Source organism: Onychomys torridus, chromosome 6 (genome assembly GCF_903995425.1).
Source record: "Onychomys torridus chromosome 6, mOncTor1.1, whole genome shotgun sequence".
NCBI lineage: Eukaryota > Metazoa > Chordata > Mammalia > Rodentia > Cricetidae > Onychomys > Onychomys torridus.
Window position 1 is genome coordinate 70,665,602 of NC_050448.1, and position 23,293 is coordinate 70,688,894.

The 23,293-nt window shown below is 42.7% G+C and overlaps 1 protein-coding gene across 5 annotated transcripts in view; it reads right to left on the reverse strand.

Annotated features, from left to right (window-relative positions):
- Positions 1–956: 956 nt before the first annotated feature.
- Positions 957–23,293, reverse strand: part of Prpf3 (pre-mRNA processing factor 3) — a 28,070-nt gene continuing 5,733 nt past the window's right edge. For 4 of the 5 annotated variants that reach the window (XM_036190883.1, XM_036190880.1, XM_036190882.1 and 1 more), the window contains 13 exons: positions 21,313–21,459; positions 20,035–20,118; positions 19,691–19,911; positions 17,613–17,919; positions 16,911–17,077; positions 13,720–13,799; positions 9,416–9,559; positions 7,372–7,471; positions 7,099–7,212; positions 5,666–5,784; positions 5,315–5,398; positions 3,117–3,178; positions 957–1,297 (listed from right to left, as the gene is read on the reverse strand). In XM_036190883.1, coding sequence (XP_036046776.1) covers positions 1,151–1,297; positions 3,117–3,178; positions 5,315–5,398; positions 5,666–5,784; positions 7,099–7,212; positions 7,372–7,471; positions 9,416–9,559; positions 13,720–13,799; positions 16,911–17,077; positions 17,613–17,919; positions 19,691–19,911; positions 20,035–20,118; positions 21,313–21,459 — 1,776 coding nt within the window. In that variant the 3' untranslated portion in view covers positions 957–1,150. Of the gene's footprint in view, positions 1,298–3,116; positions 3,179–5,314; positions 5,399–5,665; positions 5,785–7,098; positions 7,213–7,371; positions 7,472–9,415; positions 9,560–13,719; positions 13,800–16,910; positions 17,078–17,612; positions 17,920–19,690; positions 19,912–20,034; positions 20,119–21,312; positions 21,460–22,100; positions 22,197–23,293 lie in introns of all 5 variants that reach the window. The other variant, XM_036190884.1, reaches the window with a different exon arrangement.

The window sequence follows — 23,293 nt, forward strand, 5'->3', positions numbered from 1 at the left end:
GGTTTTTGTTGTTTTATGGAGAAATGTTAAGTTAGGGGCTAGGGATGGAGCTCAGCAGGTACAGTGCTTGTGTAGAATGCACAGAACGCTGAGTTGACTATCTCCAACAATATACAATACCGACTCAGCAATAAAGGCTGTCCTCCCAGTACATGGGAGGTGAGGCAAGGGCAAGAAGTTCAAGGTAACCTTCAGCATAGCAAGTTTGAGGCTAGTCTAGGTTACGTGAGATTCGAGCTTATTATTATTATTTTGGTTTTTCAAGAGGTTTTCACTGTGTAGGCCTGGCTGGCCTGGAACTCAAGTCTGTAGACCAGGCTGGCCTCAAACTCAGAGATTTGTCTGTCTCTGCCTCCTGAGTGGTAGGTTTTGCTAGGATTAAAGGCACGCACTACCACTGCCCACCTCAGTAAAATTTTTTAGAGTTTATATTTAGCATATTGCCAAGAAAGGAGTCACATGGCACTAACAGATCCACCTGTGAAAAATGAGCCAATTTCTTGAATCCTGTCTTAAGTTTACAAATTAATGCCTTGGGATGTATGCGTCTATTTCAATCAAAATATCCATACCTGTTCGAAGAACTGATTTCCTAGAACTTGACCTTAGGAGACCAACATAATACTCTGTTACCATAGCTATGAAGATTAAGAACTATACATTAGGGTTGGGGATTTAGCTCAGTGGTAGAGAGCTTGCCTAGCAAGCACAAGGCCCCGGGTTCGGTCCTCAGCTCTTGGAAAAGCAAACACACTATACATTGTATTTTGCCACTCATCTCATAACCACTTAACGTCACCTTCTCATTTACTTGCTCCAGAAAACTGCACTTACCATCTGCACTTCATGATGAGGTCAGGTATTTCTAGACTTCAACTGCTGGGATCCCAGGTAAAAGGAGAATGATGTACAGAACCAAACCCCAATACCTACAGCGATATAAAATATATCACACCAAGTTTAAAAATAACTCTTTAATCATATGCACATAAGGATGAGGGGTAGCACCAGGCTGACTGGGTAAACAAGGTAGTCTCTTTGCCCCAGCGACTGCCTGGCACAGTTCTGAGATCACACAAGGTGAGGGGAGGTTGGGAAGTGGGAAGACGGAAGAGACAAAGGCGAAGGAGCTCCAGGGCTAGCAGTAGTCTCAGTCAGTGGACTCCAACACGGATTCACTCAGTGCCAGGTCCCAGTAGTGTTCAGCCCCATGCTTTTTGAAATGCTCACGAGCCATGTTCTCTGTAGGGCACTGTTTAAACTTCATCTCTCCAAAGCTCCGGTCTTTGGCTGTACCCTAGGTACAAGCAAAACTTTATGTATTCATTTGAAAAGACTAACTTACTACTAGACCCCACTGCCCTTGAATTAGAAATCCGAATGCACCATCATGCCCAGGAGAGAAGAATTTCAGTAAGCTTTCTACTGTACCGCTTTCCCAGTGCTGTTCATTGAACTTAGTGCCTTATTCATGTTAGGCAAGCACTCTACCACTTCAACTTACTTAAATAGACACAATAGTCTTTTTCTTCTTTTTTTTTCCGTGACAGGGTTTCTCTGTGTAGCCTTGGCTGTCCTGGAACTTGTTCTGTAGACCAGGCTGGAGAACTTACAGAGATCCCCCTGCTTTTGCCCCTGAGCACGGGGATTTAAGATGTGTGCCACTACTGACCAGCTGACATAATAGCCTTTTAAAATACCTAATAACATTTGTGTAGCAATATGCCTCACTGAAATCCGATTCTATGATGAAAAAAATTATAACCCTGTCTTAGATATTTGCATGATTATACATAAGGATTTCTGTTTGTTTGATTTTTCCTTTGTTGTTGTTACTGTTTTTTAGAACCAGAGACTAAAACAACTTTTGTGTTTGTTTTTGCAGTACCAGGGATTGAACCTATGGTGTCAGGCATGAAAGGCAAGCACTCTATACTGAGTAACTAGCCTTAAAAACTCTTTTTTAAAGATTAAAAAAAAAAAAAAAAGTTAGGGTCTGGAGAGATATCTTAGAGGTTAAGAACACTGGCTGAGTTCAATTCCCAGCAACCACATGGTGGCTCACAACCATCTGTAATAAGATCTGATTGATGTCTTCTTCTGGCCTGCAGTAGGCATGCAGAACACTAATACATAAAAGAGAAATGACTTTTTAAAATTTTTAAATAATAATTATTATCGTTTTTAATTTTTTTGTTTTTTTATACAGGGTTTCTCTGTGAATCAGCCCTCACCATCCTGGAACTAGTTTTGTAGACCAGGCTGGCCTTTAGCTCACAAAGATTGGCTTGCCTCTGCATCCCCAGTACTGGGATTAAAGGCATGTGCACCACCACCAGCAAAAAAAATTATGAGCTGGAGAGATGGCTCAGGAGTTAAGAGCAATTGCTGTTCTTGCAGAGGACCCAGGTTCTGTTCCAAACACCCACATCATGGCTCACAACCATCTGTAACTCCAGTTTCAGGGGATCTGACAATCTCTTCTGGCTTCTATGAGCATTTAAGGCATGCATGTGATGTAGATACATACAAATATATATACATGCAGGCAAAGCACTCATACACAAAAATGTATCAATCTTTTTTAAAAATTAGAAAAAGGTGTTTCTGTGTTCAAGTGAGTGTAGACACCTGTCAGGGCTAAGGGGTCAGACCCCAGGGCTGGGATTACAGGCAGTTGTAAGCACCCCAATGTGAGAATAGGGGGTTGACTATGAGCCTGCTTTAACTTATTCTCAGCTGTATCAACAAACCAGGGAGATCAAATAACACCCTAGTTCATAGCTCCAGCACTGGACTCTGACAGTCTGCCTCAGATCAAAGCTGACACTGCCAGCACCCTAGCTGTTTGCTGCACTCTGTCACTGGGCTACACTCCCAGGCCCCACCCACCCGCCACTAGATTCTTAGATCTATCGCATGTTTCACTACACCCAGAGGGGGAACATAATTTACTCCCCTCTCACGTTCAGGCTTGGAAATATGTAATTTCCCACTGAGAATTTGTATTCCTAATACCAGCATTTTCCATACACTTTTTCAGTTGGTATATACTAAAAATAGCTCTAAATGTTCCAGCTAACTTTCTACTTCAGCATTTTACAAAGATTACCAACCTCCCACACTAGCACACATTTGTTGGTTTTCTTCACAGCTTCTTCATCGGATTCTTCATCATCTGGAAAAGACAAAAGGGCTCAATCTTTGTTTTATTTGTTGAGACAGGGTCTCACTATATAGACCGGGCTGGCCTCCAACTGACGGAGATCACCACCTCTGCCTTCCAAGCCAAATGCTAGGGTTAAAAGAGAGTGCCACTACCGCCAGGCTTCTTTCTTTCTTTCTTTCTTTCTTTCTTTCTTTCTCTCTCTCTCTCTCTCTTTTCTTTTCTTTTCTTTTCTTTCTCTCTCTCTCTCTCTCTCTCTCTCTCTCTCTCTCTCCTCTTATTTTTTCGAGACAGGGTTTCTCTGAGTAGCTTTGGTGCCTGTCCTGGATCTCGCTCTGTAGACCAGGCTGGCCTCGAACTCACAGAGATCCGCTTGCCTCTACCTCCCAAGTGCTGGGATTAAAGGCGTGCCACCACCGCCCAGCTTTCTTTCTTCTTTCTCTCTCTCTCTTTCTCTTTTTTACTTATTCATTCATTCATTCATTTACGTTTTTTTTCGAGACAGGGTTTCCCTGTGTAGTTTTGGAGCCTGGCCTGGAACTCACTCTTTAGCCCACGGTGGCCTCTAACTCACAGAGATCCGCTTGCCTCTGCCTCCCGAGTGCTGGGATTAAAGGCGTGTGCCATCACTGCCCCGGCTTCCTTCCTTCTTTCTTTCCTCCTTCCTTCCTTCCTTCCTTCCTTCCTTCCTTCCTTCCTTCCTTCCTTCCCTCCCTCCCTCCCTCCCTCCCTCCCTCCCTTTCTTTTTTAAAAGAGTTATTTATTATGTATACAGTGTTCTGCCTGCCTGCCAGAAGAGGGCGCTAGATCTCATTACAGATGGTTGTGAGCCACCATGTGGTTGCTGGGAATTGAACTCAGGACCTCTGGAAGAACAGCCAGTACTCTTAACCACTGAGCCATCTCTCTAGCCCATCTTTTTTTTTTTTTAAAGATAGGGTTTTACCCTGTAGTTTCAGCTGGCTTTCAATTTGAGACCATGCACCTGACTCAGTCTATGGAGTACTGCATTACAAGCTTCAGGATATCTCATAAATATATTTTCTTTCTTCACTGCCCCACCCCCCAGCCCAATGTCCAGGGCTTTGAACATAGCAGACAAATGCTTAACCACTAAACTCCAGCCCTAGCTCCAAAGTGTCTTTTCTGTGGCCAAGCATGATGACCTAAGCCTTTAATTCTAGCATTTGGGAGGCAGAGGAAGATAGATCTCTGCTGAGTATGAGGCCAGCCTGGTCTATATACAAAGTTTCAGCTAGGGCTACACAGTTAGATCCTGTCTCAAAACAACAAAATCCAAAGTATGTTCTCCTGATTAAAGTAGGGAGCTGCTCAACAACAGCTTTACGAAAATCTGTTTTTATACAGACAATACTTAAAATTTTTGGGGGTGAGAGTGGGGAAGACAGGGTCTCTGTATGTAGTCCCTATCTGCGTTAAATTGGCACATGTCCTCAGTAGTTTCAAAGCCAAGATCTTTCTACCTCCATATTCTGAGTGCTGGGTTATGGGTGGACACCAGTAGCTCCTAAGCAATTAAAAACAGCAACTTTTTTAAAAGATGGAACTCAGGTAGCCTTAGGCTGCTTTAAAATTGCTACATAGCCTTGAGCTCCCAGGAAATCCTCTTAAGTGGTGGGATTACACATGTGAACCACCATGCCATAGCTAAAAAGAAACTTTGACTAAAGAATAATACAGGACAGACACTGTATACCTGAATGCATAGCTTGCTGACTTTAAATATACTCTTGTAACCAGAACTACAATCAAGACAGAGGGAAGCCAGCTGGGAGAAAATCCTTAAAGGACATGTAAAAGAACAATTTTAATACTAGTTTGTATGATAATGCAATAAATAGTGCATAAGAATTTACCAGAACTGTCTGAGTAAGTCAGCCTAGCTGGGCAGGGGGGCACACACCTTTAATCCTAGTGCTTAGAAAACAGAGGCAGGAGGATCTTAGGAGCTTGAGGTCAGCCAGAGCTATACAGTGAGACCCAGTCTCACAAAAACACAGCAAAACAAAATCAAGTAAGTCTGTCTGAAATTCTTGAACACTAGAGCATTCAGAAGGGTGAATGTGGGACAGAACTATTACCCACCCCCCCAGCTCTCCCATTTAATCCCTTCTGACCCCAATTCACCATCTCCCTTTGTGTTAGATGTCTGCTCATCCCACTTTATCCGATGTAGCATGAGACGCTTAAATTTCTTCTGGGCCTTGGGGCCTGGAAAGAGAATTTTGAGAGAGTTGCAAATACTACAGTAGAAAGAACTTCCGAGCTTGTCTGATGCTCAGACAGGACTGGGTAGGTGAACCAACCCCAGGAACCAACGTGTGGCCTTCTACCCCAGCACACAAAGAAACAGACAGACACACATCACCCCACGGACATCTCTAAATCCCACATTTCTCCCCCTTCTCCCCTCAACGCCAATCACTTTAGGGTCAGGGCTATCTAGGCACAGTTTCTCTCCATGCCTTGCACACTCACCCCCTTCTACTACCACCACGTTGACATCCTTGTGCAGCACCACCACCCCTGTCAGGTACAGCTGCCCAGCGTTGGCCTCAATCTTGAACTTCTTGGCTGGGTTGCTCAAATTTCGAACTCTAGAGGAGGGAAATTTTAGTTACATCTTCCTTCAGTTTACCATCAAAGCTGCCTGAATGAACGTCAAATAAAGAGGGATCTAAAATGTTCATCTTTCTAAAGTCAAGACCTTGAACACAGAACTATATTTCTACTCTCTTATAAATACATTTCTTTCTTTTTTTGAAGACAGGCTCTCATTACGTAGGTCTGGCTAGCCTGGAACTCACTATATAGACCAAGCTAGCCTTGAACTCAAGAGATTTGCCTGCATCTGCCTCCCAAGTACTAGTCCATTGTTTTTTCATATTAAGTAGTTAGAATTTACTCTATGAATGAAGGAGAGGTACTTACTATCATCCAAAAGTATTTATAAGTTCATTGTTCCAGAAAGTATAAAAAGCATTAAATTCTGTCCCTTCTAGATGCCTATAATGTAGATGCCATATATTCATGAAATTTTCTAGCAGAGACATCAAACACTGTAAGTAGTAATTACCTATAGACACTGGTCCTAAGAGATAAGAGAATAAGGAGGGGACTCTTTCAGTAAGTGCTCCTCTGTTTTATTAGAATTTGTCTTGTTTTCCAGCCTAGACCAGCCCAAACTTGCTAGCACAGGTTAGCTTCAAGCTCTAAACTATCTTGCTTTTCCAAAGTGCTGGAATTACAGGTTTGCACCATCCCATCTGGTCCAAAAATTTTAATATGAATAAACATCAGTTTTGTAATAATGTACCACTTCTGATAAAGAACAAGTTAATAGAAATAAGCACATCTAAAAAATAGAAGGCACACATGAGCTAACCTAGAAGAATAAAATTAAGACATTAAATCAATACAAAAGTAAAAATCTATTTCCCAGGTAAAAATATATTCCTGAGTGAGGATGAAAGGCTTACTACAGTAGATCAGGATAAAGACAGACTACTGAAGAAAAAAAAAGTTAAAGCTCAGGACAGCCAGAGCTGTTACACAAAGAAACCCTATCTCCAAGAAGAAGAAAAGAAAAAACCCAACCAAACAAAAATTAATGCTTTCTAGAGAAATTAGGTATTTTATATTTCAAATAGGATGAATAATGTGGCAGGTACGCTTTAAGACCACAGGGATTCTGCCTTAAGCATTGGGAAGATATTGAGAATTCAGGTGCAAAGAGGGTGTGATGGAGCATACCTTTAATATCAGGCATGTGGAAGCAGAGGCAGGTGGATCTGAGTTTGGGGCCAGCTTTGTCTATACAGTGGGTTCCAGGACAGCTGGGACTATGTAGAGAGACGCTGTCTCAAAAAGGAAAAAAAAATTTAGGGACAGTTATCTCTGCGGACACCTACCTATACACAGATATGTGCACCCCCTGTGAAATGTCTTCTTTAAGCTTTTTAATTTTCTTGACCTTTCTCTGCTCTGCTGTGAGTTTCCGGGCAGCGTTGGCCTCTTCATGCGCTCTGTCGTGACAGGAAGGACATCCACAAGTGAGAAAGGCATTGCAGGTCAGAGGCAGGGCTAGGGGAGAGAGAGAGCAACGGAGGACTCTCCCTCCCTCCAGTACGGGCCCCAGGAGGGTCTGGAAAGGCAGTGTCCTGGCCCCCACCCATCACACTTACTTCTGTCTCTTTGCCATCTGAGCTCTGACGTGGGCTTCTACCTTCGTAGGGTCTTGAACTGCTTCCGTTCCTAATACTCTCATTAAATTCGAGATTCTCACTACATGGAGAAAGGACAGCCATCAATCTCCTAAGTTATTTCTCTAGGTAGGACAATCTGTTGTTTTCTGCACACAAACATTGCTTATTTCAAATCTCTACTCAAAATTCACTTTCTACAATAATTTCTACCTTGAAAATCCCACTCAGTTAACTCAGATTTTTGTAGAAGGTCAAATTATCTGAAAAAATTCAGTATATTTTTTTTTTACCATGAAAAAGCATGGTAAAAAATTCATTCATCAGCATTAAAAAAAAAAAAAAAAAAGGGGTTGGGGATTTAGCTCAGTGGTAGAGCGCTTGCCTAATAAGGCCCTGTGTTTGATCCTCAGCTCCAAAAAAAAAAAAAAAAGAAAGAAAAAGAAACCTTATAAGCCAGGTAGTGGTGGCATATGCTTTTAATCTCAGCCCTTGGGAGGCAGAGGCAGGTAGATCTCTCTACAGAGTGAGTTCAGGACATCCAGGGGTACACAAAAACCCTGTCTTGAACTGGCTCCTATGCCCCAAAAGACTTTAGTTTTATTTTATGTATAGGAATGTGTTGCCTGTGTGTATGTAAGCACACCATGTGTGCATAGTGCTTATGGAGTCTAGAAGGCATCAGATCCTCTGAAACTGGAGTTAGAGATGGTTTGAGATTGTCATCTGGATGCTGGGAACGGAATCTAAGTCCTCTCCAAGAGCAGCCAGTGCTCTTAACCACTGAGCCATCTCTCTAGTCTCTATTTTTTTTTTTTTCTTCCTTGAGACAGGGCCTCCCTATACAGCCTTGGCTGGCATCAAATTTGCCATCCCTAAGCCCCAGACTCTCATGTGGTGAGAATACAGGTGACTGTCACCATGCTCAGCTCTGTATTTGTTCATTTTTGAAAAGCCCCCCCCCCCCCTTTTTTTTTTGGTTTTTTGAGACAGGGTTTCTCTGTGTAGCTTTGCGCCTTTCCTGGAACTCACTCTGTGGCCCAGGCTGGCCTCGAACTCATAGAGATCCGCCTGCCTCTGCTTCCCGAGTGCTGGGATTAAAGGCATGTGCCATCAACACCTGGTGAAAAGTCTTTTTTTAATTTTTTTGAGACAGGGTCTTTTTCTATGTAGCCATGGCTGTCCCAGAACTCTCTATGTAGACTATAGATGAGGCCAGCCTCTGCCTCTTGATTCCTGGGATTAAAGGTGTTCACAACCATGCCTCCTCGAACTCACAGAGATCCCCCTGGGTCTGCCTCCCAAGTGCTAGGACTAAAGGCGTGCACCACCACGGCCCAGCCCATTTCCTTTTTTGAGATAGGGTCTCACTATGCAGCTCAGACAGGTCTGGAACTTCCTGTATAATACAGATTAGTCTGGAACATGAGATCCTCCTGTCTCACTGTCCCAAGACCTAGGATTACCAGTGCGGTCATGCCTGTCTATATACTATGAATTATGTATAAAGTCCCACAAATACTACAACTATTATTATCTTCATGAATTTTGTTTGTTTTTCTAGACAGAGTTTTCCTATGTAGACTTGGCTGTTCAGGAACTCACTCTGTAGACCAAGCTGGCCAGAGATCTGCCTGCCTCTGCCTGTGTTGGGATTAAAGGCATGTGCCACTACTGTCTGGCCATCTTCCTGAATTTTAAGACTAGCATCCACCTTTAATCCCAGCACTTGGGAGGTAGAGCTAGGCGGATCTCTGAGTTCGAGGCCAGCCTGGGCTACCAAGTGAGTTCCAGGAAAGGCGCAAAGCTACACAGAGAAACCCTGTCTCGAAAAACCTAAAAAAAAAAAGACTGGCATCCTTTCAGTAAATTCTGGGGAGTCAATAAGCAAATAATGCCTAGAATGATTCAGAGACACCCCCCACCCCCCCACCCCCCGTCCCACCACACTCAGCTAAAGTGCCTGTAGGTGGAAAAGAACTGACTGACTGACTTCTCGGTGGTAGCAGGGCAGCTAGACACGTACCTTTGGGTTCGGGAGGAGGCATCAGACCGAGCCTGACTTTCTCCTGAAGCTCCTTTTGTGCTTCCCTCCTCGTTTGCCTCCGAAGTTTCTTCTGCTCCTTTTTTGTAAGATAGACCCCAAGGGTAACTGGTGTATCATTGTCGACTATGAGAAAGAAAAATGAATTACCAAAGCCTAAGACTAGAGGGAGTCAGGTGAGCACCCATCACTGAGATGAACCCTTAACTACCACAATTAGAGGGAGGAGATTCAGACAGTCTGGCTTTATAGCTGGCCTTGAACTCAGAGGCCTGCTGCTTACACCTCCAGACTGCTGGAACAACAGGCAGCCATTGTGCTTGGCCTTGAAGTCATTTTAAGCGGGGAGAGGGATAATGTGGTTATGTTTTACTAAGTAAAAATATTAATCCCTCAAAAAGAATGTTCTAAGTTGTTTCTTTAAGCAGCTGAACACTTCCACCAAGTGTGTAAACAGTAGTCCTGGGTAAAAATTGGGAGAGGTAAAAGTATATAGATTTACACTCAAGTCCTACTTTCTGAACTTTGCTGTTTCCATGAAATACAATTTAAAAACCATTAACCTACATAACAGTAAATTTTGTCTTGGGAATGAAGCTATGCTAACCACTATACAAAAAACACCTCAAGTTTAGTACTAGGAAATGGGGGGGATCTTGTGGAAGGAGCTGGCTAGAGAGATGGTTCAGTGGTTAAGAGGACCTGAGTTTAATTCTCAGTAGCCATATTATGCAGTTCATAAATGCCTGTAAATTCCAGTTCCAGGGGATCTGGCTTCCAAAAGCAACCCACCTCTGTCTTTACATATATATACATACACACACACACACACACACACACACACACACACACACACATATATGGAGATTGTGTGTGTGTGTGGGGGGGGTGTGGGTATAGTAAAATACATATAGCATACACACATACCCACACACCCACACACCACCTCCAAAACCCCTCTCCCACACACCTAAATAAACTTTTTTTTTTTTTTTAATTCATCTTTACTCTGTTCTTTGGTATTTTACCTATATTTATGTCTGTGTGAGGGCGTCAAATATGCTGGAACTGGAGTTACAGACAGTTGTAAGCTGCCACACGGGTGCTGGGAATTGAATCTGGGACCTCTGGAAGAGCAGACAGTGCTCTTAAGCACTGGGCCATCTCTCCAGACCAACAAATTTCTTTTTAAAAAAAAGTACACCATGCCAGGCATGGTGGTACACACCTTAATCCCAGCACTGTGGAGGCAGAGGCAGATGGATCTGAGTTAGAGGCCAGCCTGGTCTACAAAGCAAGTTCCAGGACAGCCAGGGCTGTTAAACATAGAAACCCCATCTCAAAAAACAAAAACAAACAAACAAAAAGTTTGCCTTTAATCCCAGCAACTCAGGAGGTTGAGGCAGGTAGATCTCTGCGATTTTGACGCCAGCCTGATCTACAGAGTTAGTTCTATGACAGACAGGGATACACAGAGAAATCTTGTCTTCAAAAACAAACAGCTGGGCGGTGGTGGCAAACACCATTAATCCCAGCACTCAGGAGGCAGAGGCAGAGGCAGAGGCAGGCAGATCTCTATGAGTTTGAGGCCAGCCTGGTCTACAGAGTGAGTTGCAGGAAAGGCCCAAAGCTACAGAGAAACCCTATAAAAACCAAAAACCCAAACAAACAAAAAAAACCCAAACAAACAAAAAAGTGCATAATGCTCTTCCACAGGATCCAAGTTTGGTTTATAGCACCTACACTGAGTGGCTCACAACCACCTGTAGCTCCAGCTTCTGACCACCGAGGGCATCTGAACATATATACCACCTCCAAACAGATACAACACACAGACACACACCATTCTCGCTTAATAAAAGATAAATCTTACTGACACCAGAGTCTACCCAACTGAACCAATGGGCTTGATGGTAAAATGAATCTTAAAAAAAAAAAAAAAAAAATTCCCTTTACTCAACAGTTAAAAAAAAAAATCTTCAATACTCCAAAATCCAAAATGTTTTTATGGACAGGGTTTTATGTACCCAAGCTGGCCTGAAATTCAGCATGTATCTGCGGATGACCTGAACTTCTAATATTCTTGTCTCTCTACCTTTTGAGTGCTGGAATTGAAGTGTATGGTACCACATGTGGTTTATGCAGGGCTGGGGATCCAATATAGGGATAAAGATTGCAAGGCAAGCACTCCACTAACTGAGTTCTATCTCCAATTCCAGAATCCAGGAGCTCTACAAGTGTAAGTTTTGTGCACAGGTGGTGTGCAGGCACACATGCATATCCATGCGTGTCTGCTGTGTGTGCATACCAGAAGTTGACTGTGTCTTCTCTGACTGTTCTCCACTGTACGTACTGAGACTCTGGGGATTATCTCAGCCTCCTAGGGACCACAAACAGGCCCCCACACCTGCTGGGCATTTATGCAGGCACTTAGGGGATCCAAACTCCAGTCCTCACATTTATGCAGCAAACACTTTACCTGATGAGCCACCCTCTTGCCCTTGAAATGAAAACCTTTTGACTATTACTAATACATTTCACGTTTCCACACCAGAAACGTTCAAATGCTATGCAAACCTCAAAGTATGAAAAATTAGCACCTGAAACACTTTGTCCCAAGCATTTTAGACAAGAGATATCTCAATTCATCCTGGGAAAGAATTAAAATCCTTTAGGATCTACATAACTCTCTTCTGGTTTTTCATGTTTGAGACAGGGTCTTTCTATGCACCCCAGCTTGGCCTCAAACTTGGAAGTGATTACCTGCATCAGCCTCCTCAATGCTAGAATTACAACAGCATATGCCATATGCCCAGCTAGAAAGCAGAGAACTTTTGTTTGGTTTTTGGGTTTTGGGGACAGAGTTTCTCTGTGTAGCCTTGGCTGTCCTGAAGCTCACTTCATAGACCAGGCTGACCTCAAACTCAGAGATCCACCTGCCTCTGCCTCCCAAGTGCTGGGATTAAAGGCGTGCGCCACCCCTGCCAGGCCTCAGTAAGCACCTAACTTTTAAAGAAGGCTTATCCAGCTGTTCTATGAGAAAATTCTCAATGCTCCAAGTGACTTACTGAAGACATTTAAGTCTACAACCTCTGTTGTCTCTACCTTAAACTAACTACACACTTGACTCAAGTAAACAACTGAGACAGGGTTTTCATAGGTATCCCATGCTTGCACTGAATCACAAGTCTCCACAGTCATGGGTTTATAGGCATGTACTAACACATCTGATTAAGCCATCTATCTCTTTTAACTAAACTAACAGACTTTTACTAATTAAAAAAAAAAAAAAAAAAAGTAAGGAAAAAAAGATTGAATAAAGCCAAAGATCACAAATGGGGACCAGCAACATGTGATTCACAAGTTGTACACTGACTTCCACATGAGTGCTGTGGCATTTGTGTGTCTACATGCATACACACGTGGTGGCCATTGCTAGGAAAATTGCCCAAAGAAATTCATGATGATTTGGGGAAGTGAGTGAATTAGCATACATCTCCCATTTTTTAGTTTCTCAGCCTAAGACACCTTTGCATCTCCAGCAGACTCTTTGCCACTCCACACCCTTTCTCTGACCCAGGCACAGGAACAAACAGGCTTGCACTTAATAACAAACAGCATAAGTACTGGAACAGTGCTTCTGAAGGGCATCCGAAGAGTTAGTTAGATTTTAGTGCTAACAATGCTCAAGGAAGCCAGGATATAAAAACAACCAAAATACACAGCAAGGGAAGATTCAGGGGCCTGGTGGCTCACCCCTTTAATCCCAGCACTCAGGAGGCAGAGGCAGGAGGATCTCTACAAGTACCAGACCAGCATGGTCCACATAGTGAGGTCCAGGCCAGAAAGGCTACACAGTGAGTCCTTTCTTTAAAACAAATAAACTAACAAAACACAAAAATAAATAAATAATAAAAGCAAAACCAAAATGATGACAAATGGACCATTTTCAGTGGTTATAGAAGTAGCATGATGACAAAAGTCCAACTTGGGATATCTACCAGCAATGCCAACTACAGACGAGGCCTTGATTTGGTGATTACTGATCTCAACGTTGCCCAGTAGTCGTTAGCGGGCTATACTATTTAACTTAATACAAGGCTTTCAGCTTCATTAATGCAATTTGGTTTTCAAGTGCATAACAATCACATGTGGACAGTGGCTACAGGTTAGGAAGGACAGGTAAAGAACTCATCCATTCTATATAGTTCTATTGGCTATGCTGCTCCAGAACCGTAATCTATAATACTGGATAATCATACCCTATTGGATAATATACACTTTACCTGGAGGGTTAAGCTGGGCTGGATGTTCAACAAGATTTGTGATTCCAAAATAATCTTCTCTCTTGGGATTTTCCTCTGTACTAAAATGGGAGGAAGAAGAAAAAACAAGATATGTGGGTAGAGATGATATCAAGAGTAGCCTAGGGACCCAATGAAAAACATATCTGTTCTCTATGTGTTCTAGTGTATATATTACATACTACCTATACCAGGTACGTAGGTTACACATTATTTTCAAACTGAGAAAAAAGGATCTGGGGTTGGGGATTTAGCTCAGTAGTAAAGCACAAGGCCCTGGGTTCAATCCTCAGCTCAAAAAAAAAAAGAAAAAAGGATCTCAAAAAAGTTGGACATGTTCTCTATACTAGTCATTTCTAATCTCAGTATGAACCCTAATACCCAGACAGGCAGTATATTTGCCTTTTCTGATTTATTTTTATTTTATGTACACTGGTATTTTGTCTGCATGTATGTTTGTGTATGGGCGAGATCCTTTACACAGATGCAGAGAGCTGGAGTTACAAACAATTGTGAGCTGCCAAGCAGGTGCTGGGTTCTCTGGAAAAGCAACCAATGCTAACTATAGAGCCATCTCTCCAGTCCCAAGCATATTTTCTTTTCTTTCTTTTTTTGTTTTTTGGTTTTTCGAGACAGGGTTTCTCTGTGTAGTTTTGGTGCCTGTCCTGGACTAGCTCTGTAGCCCAGGCTGGCCTTGAACTCACAGAGATCCACCTGCCTCTGCCTCCCGAGTGCTGGGATTAAAGGCAAGTGACACCGCCGCCCAGCTCCAAGCGTATTTTCTTATTAGTAACAAGGAGCTACTGAGAAACAAACTGACAAATGGTTAAAGACAAACAAAAAAGACACAAGCTCCTAAAGTCATGTATCAGAATGATGAACAAAGTTCTCCAAAAACGTTTTGTCTATGTACGTGTCCCTGTTAGTGTGTGTGTGTGTGTGTACACACATGAGGGGAGGCCAGAGGTTGGTAACGAGTGCCTTTTTCAATTATTTGCCACCTTACTTATTTATTTATATTTTATTTTTTTGGTTTTTCGAGACAGGGTTTCTCTGTGTAGCTTTGCGCCTTTCCTGTAGACCAGGCTGACCTCGAACTCACAGGGATCCACCTGCCTCTGCCTCCCGAGTGCTGGGATTAAAGGCGTGCACCACCACAGCCCTGCTTGCCACCTTATTTTTTTTTGAGGCAACTCCAAACTTACTGAATCTAGACCTTGCTTATTTGGTTAGACTGGCTTGCCAGTAGCTAGAAGGATCCTCCTGTCCCTGTCCTCCCTAGTGCTGGGATTACCGGCTTGTACCATTATACCATGCCTGGCACACATAAACACAGGCTCTTGTGCTGGCTGTCCTGAAACTCACTCTGGAGACAAAGCTGGCTTCAAACTCACAGAGATCCGCCTGTCTCTGCCTCCCAAGTGCTGGGATTAAAGTCCTGAGTCACCATTGCCTGGCTTTGTTTTAGTATTTATTTAATGTGTTTTGTGTTCTGCATGCATTTATGTATGTATACCATGTGTACCCAGAGGTACCTTGAAGTCAGAGGAGGGAGTCAGATATCCCCCCTCTTTGCAGGTGGTTGTAAGCCATCTTGTGGATGCTGGGAACTGAACCTAGGTTCTCTGGGAGAGCAACAAGTACACTTAATTTCTGAGTCCCCATATCTGGCTTTTTAACTGTTGAATTCAGGTCCTAATGCCTAACAGCTGGTAGTATTTTACCAACTGAACAAGCTCCCCAGTCCATGCTAATAAAGCTTTATTATTTCACCCATCAATTAAGAACTAGGTAGGGCTATAGCTCTGTGATAAAGCACTTACTTAAACTATATAAGGTTCTGGGTTCAATTACTAATACTTCAACAAGATGCCAGGAGACAGAGGTAGGTGGATGTCTTTGAGTTCCAGGCCAGCCATGGCTACATAGTGAGATCCCCTGGGGTGGGGGTGGGGGTGGGGAGCTGCAAAATAAAAGGAATAAATCCAGGCATGGTGGAACACTCCTTTACCCCAGCACTTGCAAGGCCAAGACAGGCGGATCTCTGTGAGTTCAAGGCCAGCCCGGTCTTCAATGTGAGTTCCAGGACATCCAGAGTTGTTATAGAGAAACTAAACCCACCAACCAAACAAACAAAAACAAATAACAACAACAAAAACCAACCAAACAAACAAAGAAATCAGTTATCAATAAAGCAGGAGGACTGATGACTACAGAGATGGCTTGGTGGTTAAGAGCATTTCTGCTTTTCCAGAGGACTTGGGTTCAGTTCCTATCACCCACACAATGACTTGAGAACAGCGTCTGACACTTTTCTGGCCTCCGCTAGGCAAACATGTGGTGCACATACATACACCTACAAGCTATTCAGGCAAAAAACTCATACAATAAAAATAAGTCTTGGGGGTTGGGGATTTAGCTCAGTGGTAGAGCACTCGTCTAGCAAGCGCAAGGCCCTGGGTTCGATCCTCAGTTAAAAAAGAAAAAAAAAAGTCTTGGATAAAAAAGCTAATTGTGGCAGCACACATCTGAAATCCAACACTCCTTCGAGATAGGAGTGGAGGAAGAAATCAGGCCGGCAAAATCCTATCTGTGTCACAGTGAAAGTAAAAGAGAGACCCTCCTCAACAATGTGCAAAAAACCCTGACTCCATAAACTGTCGTCTGACCTCTACATGTGCAGTGGCATGTGTTCACCTGCACATGCATGCACACACACATTTAAAGGGGGCAAAAGCCAACAGTCTTTTTCCTCCTTCTTTTCTTGTTTTTCCTTTTATTCTTTTTTTGCAGTTCTGGGGATCATGCCTTCTACATACTAGGCAAGTGTTCAACCACTAAACTAGGCCTCTAGCCCTATAACTGGATCTTTACAAACATGTAAAATATATAGAATACAGTAAGGAAAAAAAACCGTAAAACCTTAAAAGGTGTCAAAAGAAAATGGGTCCTGGGTTCATCCTCCAGCACCGAAAAAATAAAGAAATAGATACATGTTCTGCAGACTCACTCTTGTGTTATTTATCTCTGATTTGAGTACACTAACCACAAAAGCTACAAATAACTCAAGAAAGTTTGAGAATATACATTCATGCAGTTATCTATTTCCTTTGGTTTTAAAGTGTTATTTAAGGCATATGTACCATCTTTCGAGTAAGAACTAACAAACTCACAGGTCAAAGCCATTGGGTATGATGTAAGAGTCCCACCACTCGATTTCAGGGATATCGCCTTCCTTTAGCTCCTTTTTAGGAGCAATGAGGGCAAGCCTAGTTGAAGTATGGATGCCTGTTTTTCTAGCAGCCTGTGAAATCTCTGCTTGCAGCTTCTCCAACTGAGCCTAAAAGCAAGAAAACACAAAACAGGAAGGTAAGCTGGAGCAATGGGAAGTCTAGAGTCACAAATCTAAAAATCCCCCTTGTTAAAACCTTTATACCTAATGCAATGAATTCATGACTTCAGAAAGAGAGTAATTCTGCTTTATTTTCTCAAACTGTTCTCTCTACCTCTCTCCCTTCACCCTACAGTGTTTGCAGCAGATATGCATTAGTGGAATTCCATGAACACCTCACTCTGAGAAGACAAAAAGCTCAATTTAAATAACTATGCAGTCACTTCAACTTTCCTAAGTACATGGATTTTATGTAGTAAACTTAAACACCAGGCTATCTTTCATCAAAAGAAGTCAAGACAATGTTTTTAAATTGTTTTCCTCAACTATCAGTCTATGGGGAAAATTTCTATACAAGCAGAAAGTAGTCAGGAAGAGAAATATGCTAAACATATATTCTAGGAATATAGCACTTCATTGTTTTAAATTATGTATCTAATTCCCAAAAATATGGAAGCTGACAGCATCTTAACTTCTAAATTACCTTTGTCCGTAATCGTTGTGCAATCTTTTCAAATTTGCCCTTGTCGTGGAATTTAAAAGTGCGTCTTTGGCGCTGGGAAGGGGCAATTGAAACTCGGGGGTCAAAAAAGGTATTAGATTCCATGTCTTCTGATGGCTTCTCTTTGAGCTGCTGCTTGAACTGTTCCCTCTTGACAGCTCGAATATTTGCCTTGAGGGTGGGCATCCGATGCGTCAGCTCGATCTCCTTGCCTGTTGCATCTACAGTCCGACCTTGCTCATCCAGGATCAGGGGTGTAGGTTTGGTCTGATCCTTTAACTCTACTTTCCTGAAAACACAGTCCACAAAGAAATAAATCCTACATGGAACATTAAAGCAAGCAAACCCCACAGGAAATAAGAGGAACCAGCCTACAAAGACAACTGTGTAAATACTCTTAGGGAAGTCAACCCCATGAGTGCTTACTAAAATCTGATACAAAGACATCAAGGATGGGACTGAAGAGATGGCTCAGCAGCAGAGTACTTGCTGCTCTAGCAGTGGGACTGGGGCTTTTGGCCAGCATCCTCTTGGTGTTCAACTGTCTGTAACTTGAGTTCCAGGGAATTCAATGCCCTCTTCTGACCTCTGAGGACACCAGGTACCCATGTACTACACAGATAAATATGCAGGCAAAACACTCATACATGTAAAATAAATAAAGCTCAAAAGAAAACAATAACAACAAAAAAAGTAAATTAGTTCAGTTTTTTTTTGGCTAAAACACAATCCACACTGGGGCTGTATCTCACTGTTAGAGCACTTGTCTAGCACACTCAAGTCCCTGGGCTCCAACCCCAGCATTGAGGGAAAAAGTCCATAAGAAAATATATCAAACTGAGTATCTAGATACAGGGCATAATCAAGTGAAATTAATTCTAAAATCATGCTGAGAAAATTTTGTTATCTAGTATTATTATTCCTAAATTTTTTTCTTAAATTTATTTTCAGGTCCTCTGGAACTGGACTTACAGATGGCCACTAGCCAAGCTGTGGGTGCTGGGAACCCAACCCTGGTCCTCTGCAATAGCAGCAAGTGCTCTTAACTACTAAGCCCCCTTTCTGCTATGCCCCACCCACCATTAGTTCATATGCAATGGTGCTTGGCCTACATGTATGTCTGTGTGAGTCAGGTCCCCTGGAGTTGGAATTATAGACAACTGTAGCTGCCAGGTGGATCCTAGACATTGAACTTGGGCCCTCTAGAAGAGTAGTCAGTGCTTTTAACCGCTGAGCCATCTCTCCAGCCCTACTCCCTGGGGACACTTTTTTTTTGTGGTGGTGATGGTGGTACTATGGATTAAGAACCCGGCCTCCTGCATGCTAGCCAATGTTCTACTGCTGGGAGACACTTCTAACATCTGCTCCTAAATTCTTCAATCAGTCTTAGGATGCCAGACCAATCACAAACGAGACAGGGTCTTGCTATGTAGTCCTGGCTGGCCTAGAACTTGTTATATAGACTAGGCTAGATTCATATTTACCTCATTCTTCTTGCCTCTCCCTCCTTGAATAATACAATTGCAGGCATGTGCCGCCATATCTCACCCAAGTCTAACATCTGGTTTCACTCAATATTGTGTAATGGCTAAAACTCTTCAGTGATAAGTCCAGAAACCGATTCTAGTCTTACCTCCAATTATTAGCCGAAAAATAATACTTTACTTCTACCAATTATAAACAGACAACAATATCTACAACAAAGCTAAAAAAATGTAATTGATATTTAGATCACATATTAAAAATATGAAATGGTAAGAAATTATTTAATGTTCTTTGGGAGAATCAGTAACATTCAAGTAAATTACCTTTAACTTACTACTCCTAAAATTTCAGAAGTGAGCCAGGCAGTGATGGCACACACCTTTAATCCCAGCACTTGGGAGTAGAGGCAGGAGGATCTCTGAGTTCGAGGCCAGCCTGGTTTACAGAGCGAGCCTGGTCTACAGAGCGAGTTCCAGGATAGCCAGAATATACAGAGAAACCTTGCCTGAAAGAACCTAAATAAATAAATAAATAAAATTTCAAGAATGATAAAGTAGTCTGTGAAAGATACTCACGGTGGAGCTATGCCCATGGCATGGAGATTAGCCAGGCCCACCATGTTGGCATTACCAATAAGCCCTGGCTTCAAAGCCAGTTGGGCTTGGATCCGGGCTTGTAGCTCAGCTGCTTTCCTTGCCTTCTCAATGGCGTCATTCATAAAAGTAGCGGCCTGGGAGGGCTGGATAGTGTTGCCAATGGGAAGTCGCTCTGGTTGGGAAGAAGAAGGTGTCTTTGGCTATAAGATAGAGATTAAAGGGTTTGAGATAGATAGGCACACATATACAGACACACAACCTCACGGACTGAATGACAACAAATCTGTGCTAACTGTTCTTTTCCGAGTGACTGGACGTCGTACCTGGGGTGTAGGGGGGCTGATGAAGCTCAGCTGTTTTTTCCTCTCCTCAATCTGTCGGGTGGCTGCCTCCATCATCTGTTTGATCTGTTCTCCAGAGGAAATGGAAGATTAATTTCTCCCATCAATGTTTCCAAATAAAAAAGCATCCAGTTCTAGAGACCTAAGAGTTCAGGAATGTACACACACACACAGACACAGACACACACACACACACACACACACATACAGACACACAGAGACACACACACACAGACACAGACACACACACACACATACAGACACACACACACAGACACAGACACACACATACAGACACACAGACACACACAGACACACACACACACACACACACACACACACACAAACACCCTGCACCATAGACTAGAAAATTTAGTAAAGATAAGCCAATACAAATTAAGCACGAGAGCTTTTCAACCTTTTGCCCTCGTGGTAGGACTGGTATATTAGGTAGTCCACATTATGGTGACTGAGTCTCAGACAATACGAGTTTAGATCCGTGTCACCTCCTGCCTGTATTACGTTAGAGTACTAATATCTTAACCTCCCAAGAATCTAAAAGGGGGAAAGTACTGCAGGCACACTTCCTACCAAATTATCACATTAAGTGCAGGGTTGGAGAGACTGCCAGGAGCGAAAGCACCAACTGCCCTTGTGGAGGACCTGAGATCAGGTCCCAGTACCCTCACGGTGGCCCACAACTGTCTCTAACTAGTTCAAGTGGATCTGACACTTCCAATTGCCACAGGCTCCTGCATGAACATGGTGCACATATACATACTTAGGCACACAGACATAAAATAAAACAAGTATGTATTATTTTTAAAAATTATGTTTACCAGAGCAAGGCATGTTGGCATACACTTTTATCTCAGCATTTGGGAGGTAGAGGCAGGCATATCTCTGTGAGTTTGAGGACAGTCTGTTCCACATACAGTGCATCACAAGCCAGCCGGGGCTAAATAGTAAGACCTTGTCTCAGAAAGGATGCAGTCAAGTGCAGGGCTATCGTTTCCCCAATGACGGTGAAGCAGACAACTGGGGCAAACAATGAGGTGACGCCCTAGCTGCTCAATCATTACAATTTCAATAACCTTTAGCTGGACAATTTCTGATCAAAGCAAGGACTATGAAAATATAAAGTAGGAAATATAAGCTCCCCAAATGGTTAACACTGATTCACATCAAGTTCACAGTGAACACGGACCCACGTGCCTTTTGTTTTCAACTCACAAAATCACTTTGCTTCTTTTAACTAACCTGGAGCTTTGTTAGCATGCCAGGGCTTTCTGATGGAGGCCCAGGGATCACCTCTGGCTCCTCTTCTACTTCCTCAAAACGGGGTATTCGCCGCTTCTTTACCCCTGATGATTCCTTTGAGATCTCAGAGTCATCACCGAACACCTCCTAAAGGAACCCAAAATGAAAGAAGAATTGTATCCCTCTCCAGGGGAAAAGGGAAGCCCCATCCCGACCCTACTAGCATCTTGTGTTTTTCCCAGGGAAATATGACACAATCTTTTAAATAACTTTGAGAGGGTCTTCTAGACTCTCCCCAAGTGGACCATTTCACTCAACTCCATCATTCTCCTATCCCATTCAAGCAAATGCCATCCCCATGTTCTTATAAATGTTCCCTTCTCCAGATCTTCGCCAATGCTACTGCCCACATTGTAGTGCTCTTTCTCCAAATCCTTTCCCACAAATCCTGTCTAAAACTCACCTCCTCCAGGAAGTTTTCCTCATTATCTCATCCCACTCTGATCAAACTGTTCTTTCACATTCTCTTAAGCACTTATAGCTTGTTCATATTAGATTACATTATCACACTGCTGACACTGTTTGCCAAGTGTTAGGTAGTACTTTCTCCCAATTAAAATCTAAGTTCTTCCAGAAGAGAGGCTTGATCTCTTTTAGTATTCCCCACTAACATTTTCTTCTTATCATACAATGGGAACTCAAATATGTTGACTAATTTGCAAAATGAATTTAATCGGACCAAGAGTGGCCAACTGGAAGGGACAATGGGAAAAAGCAAATGTACACACCGGTGGTAGGCTTTAGGTGACATCCCCTCTTCACTAGGAGGGCTCGTGTTTTGCAAGGACATATCCTCAGCCAGGGGCGAGCGCTTCCTGGAACTCCTACAGTTCAAGAAAAAGGACTCTCCCATAATATATTGTGTGGAGTGGGGACTTGAATGGACCAAAAATGGGACCCATATCCCATGCTATCTAGATATCTCCCTCAAGAAACCATTTCTACTATCCCACCCAATGTAGTCAATTCATTCAGTGTGAGCTTGGCACTGACAGTGGCATGTACTATCATACTATAATCTTTACTGTGTTGATCTGTACAGTATGTGGACTAACCATCCCTCTTAAGTTTAACACAAGTCTGAAATTCTATAATCAGTTCTAACATTCATACAAAACTGCTACTCAGACTTTATGATATGTGGCTGATTTATTGCAACTCCTCACTTCTAAATTGCAGACTGATTTAAGGCAAGGACATTCTGATTTCTCTGGTCATTCTATAATGCCATAAAAACAAAAGGGAAAGGAACTTCTGTATTTCTTGGTTCTATAACATGGCCACGGGCCCCAGGCAGACACAGCTTAACTTTTTTTGTGTCTCATGACAAGCAACTGATATTCAAGGTATCAAAAACACTTTAGAGTACATATGATGGTACATGTTTAGAATCTCAGCACTCAGGAGGCTGGGCCAGAACCTCTGAATTTGAGGTCAGCCTGGGTTGGTGGCAAGATCTTGTCTCAAAAATCCCAAACAAGGGCCAGAGAGATGATTCAGAGGTTAAGAGTGAGAACTGTTTTTCCAGAGACTAGTTTGGTTCCTAGCACTTCTGTAGTGGCTCACAACCACCTGTAACTCAAGCCCCAAAAGATCTGACACCCTCTTCTGACCTTTATGGGCACCTGTGTGCATACACATACATAAATAAAAAGTTTAAAATGAATCTTTAAAAAATCCATAATCAAAAGAAAGCTTATTAAAAACAGACAAGCTGATCATGGAGGTACACACCTGTAACCCTAGCACTTTGAGCATCACAGTCTAGGACAGGCTGAGCTAGTTATATAGACCCTATCTCAGAACAACCAACCAAAAACCCAAGAGAGACAAAGGGAAGGCAGACAGAGAAACTGGCTACATTAGGGAACCGAGATAAGGAATCAGCTACTTGACACTGCTCAGAATAACAAGGCTATGA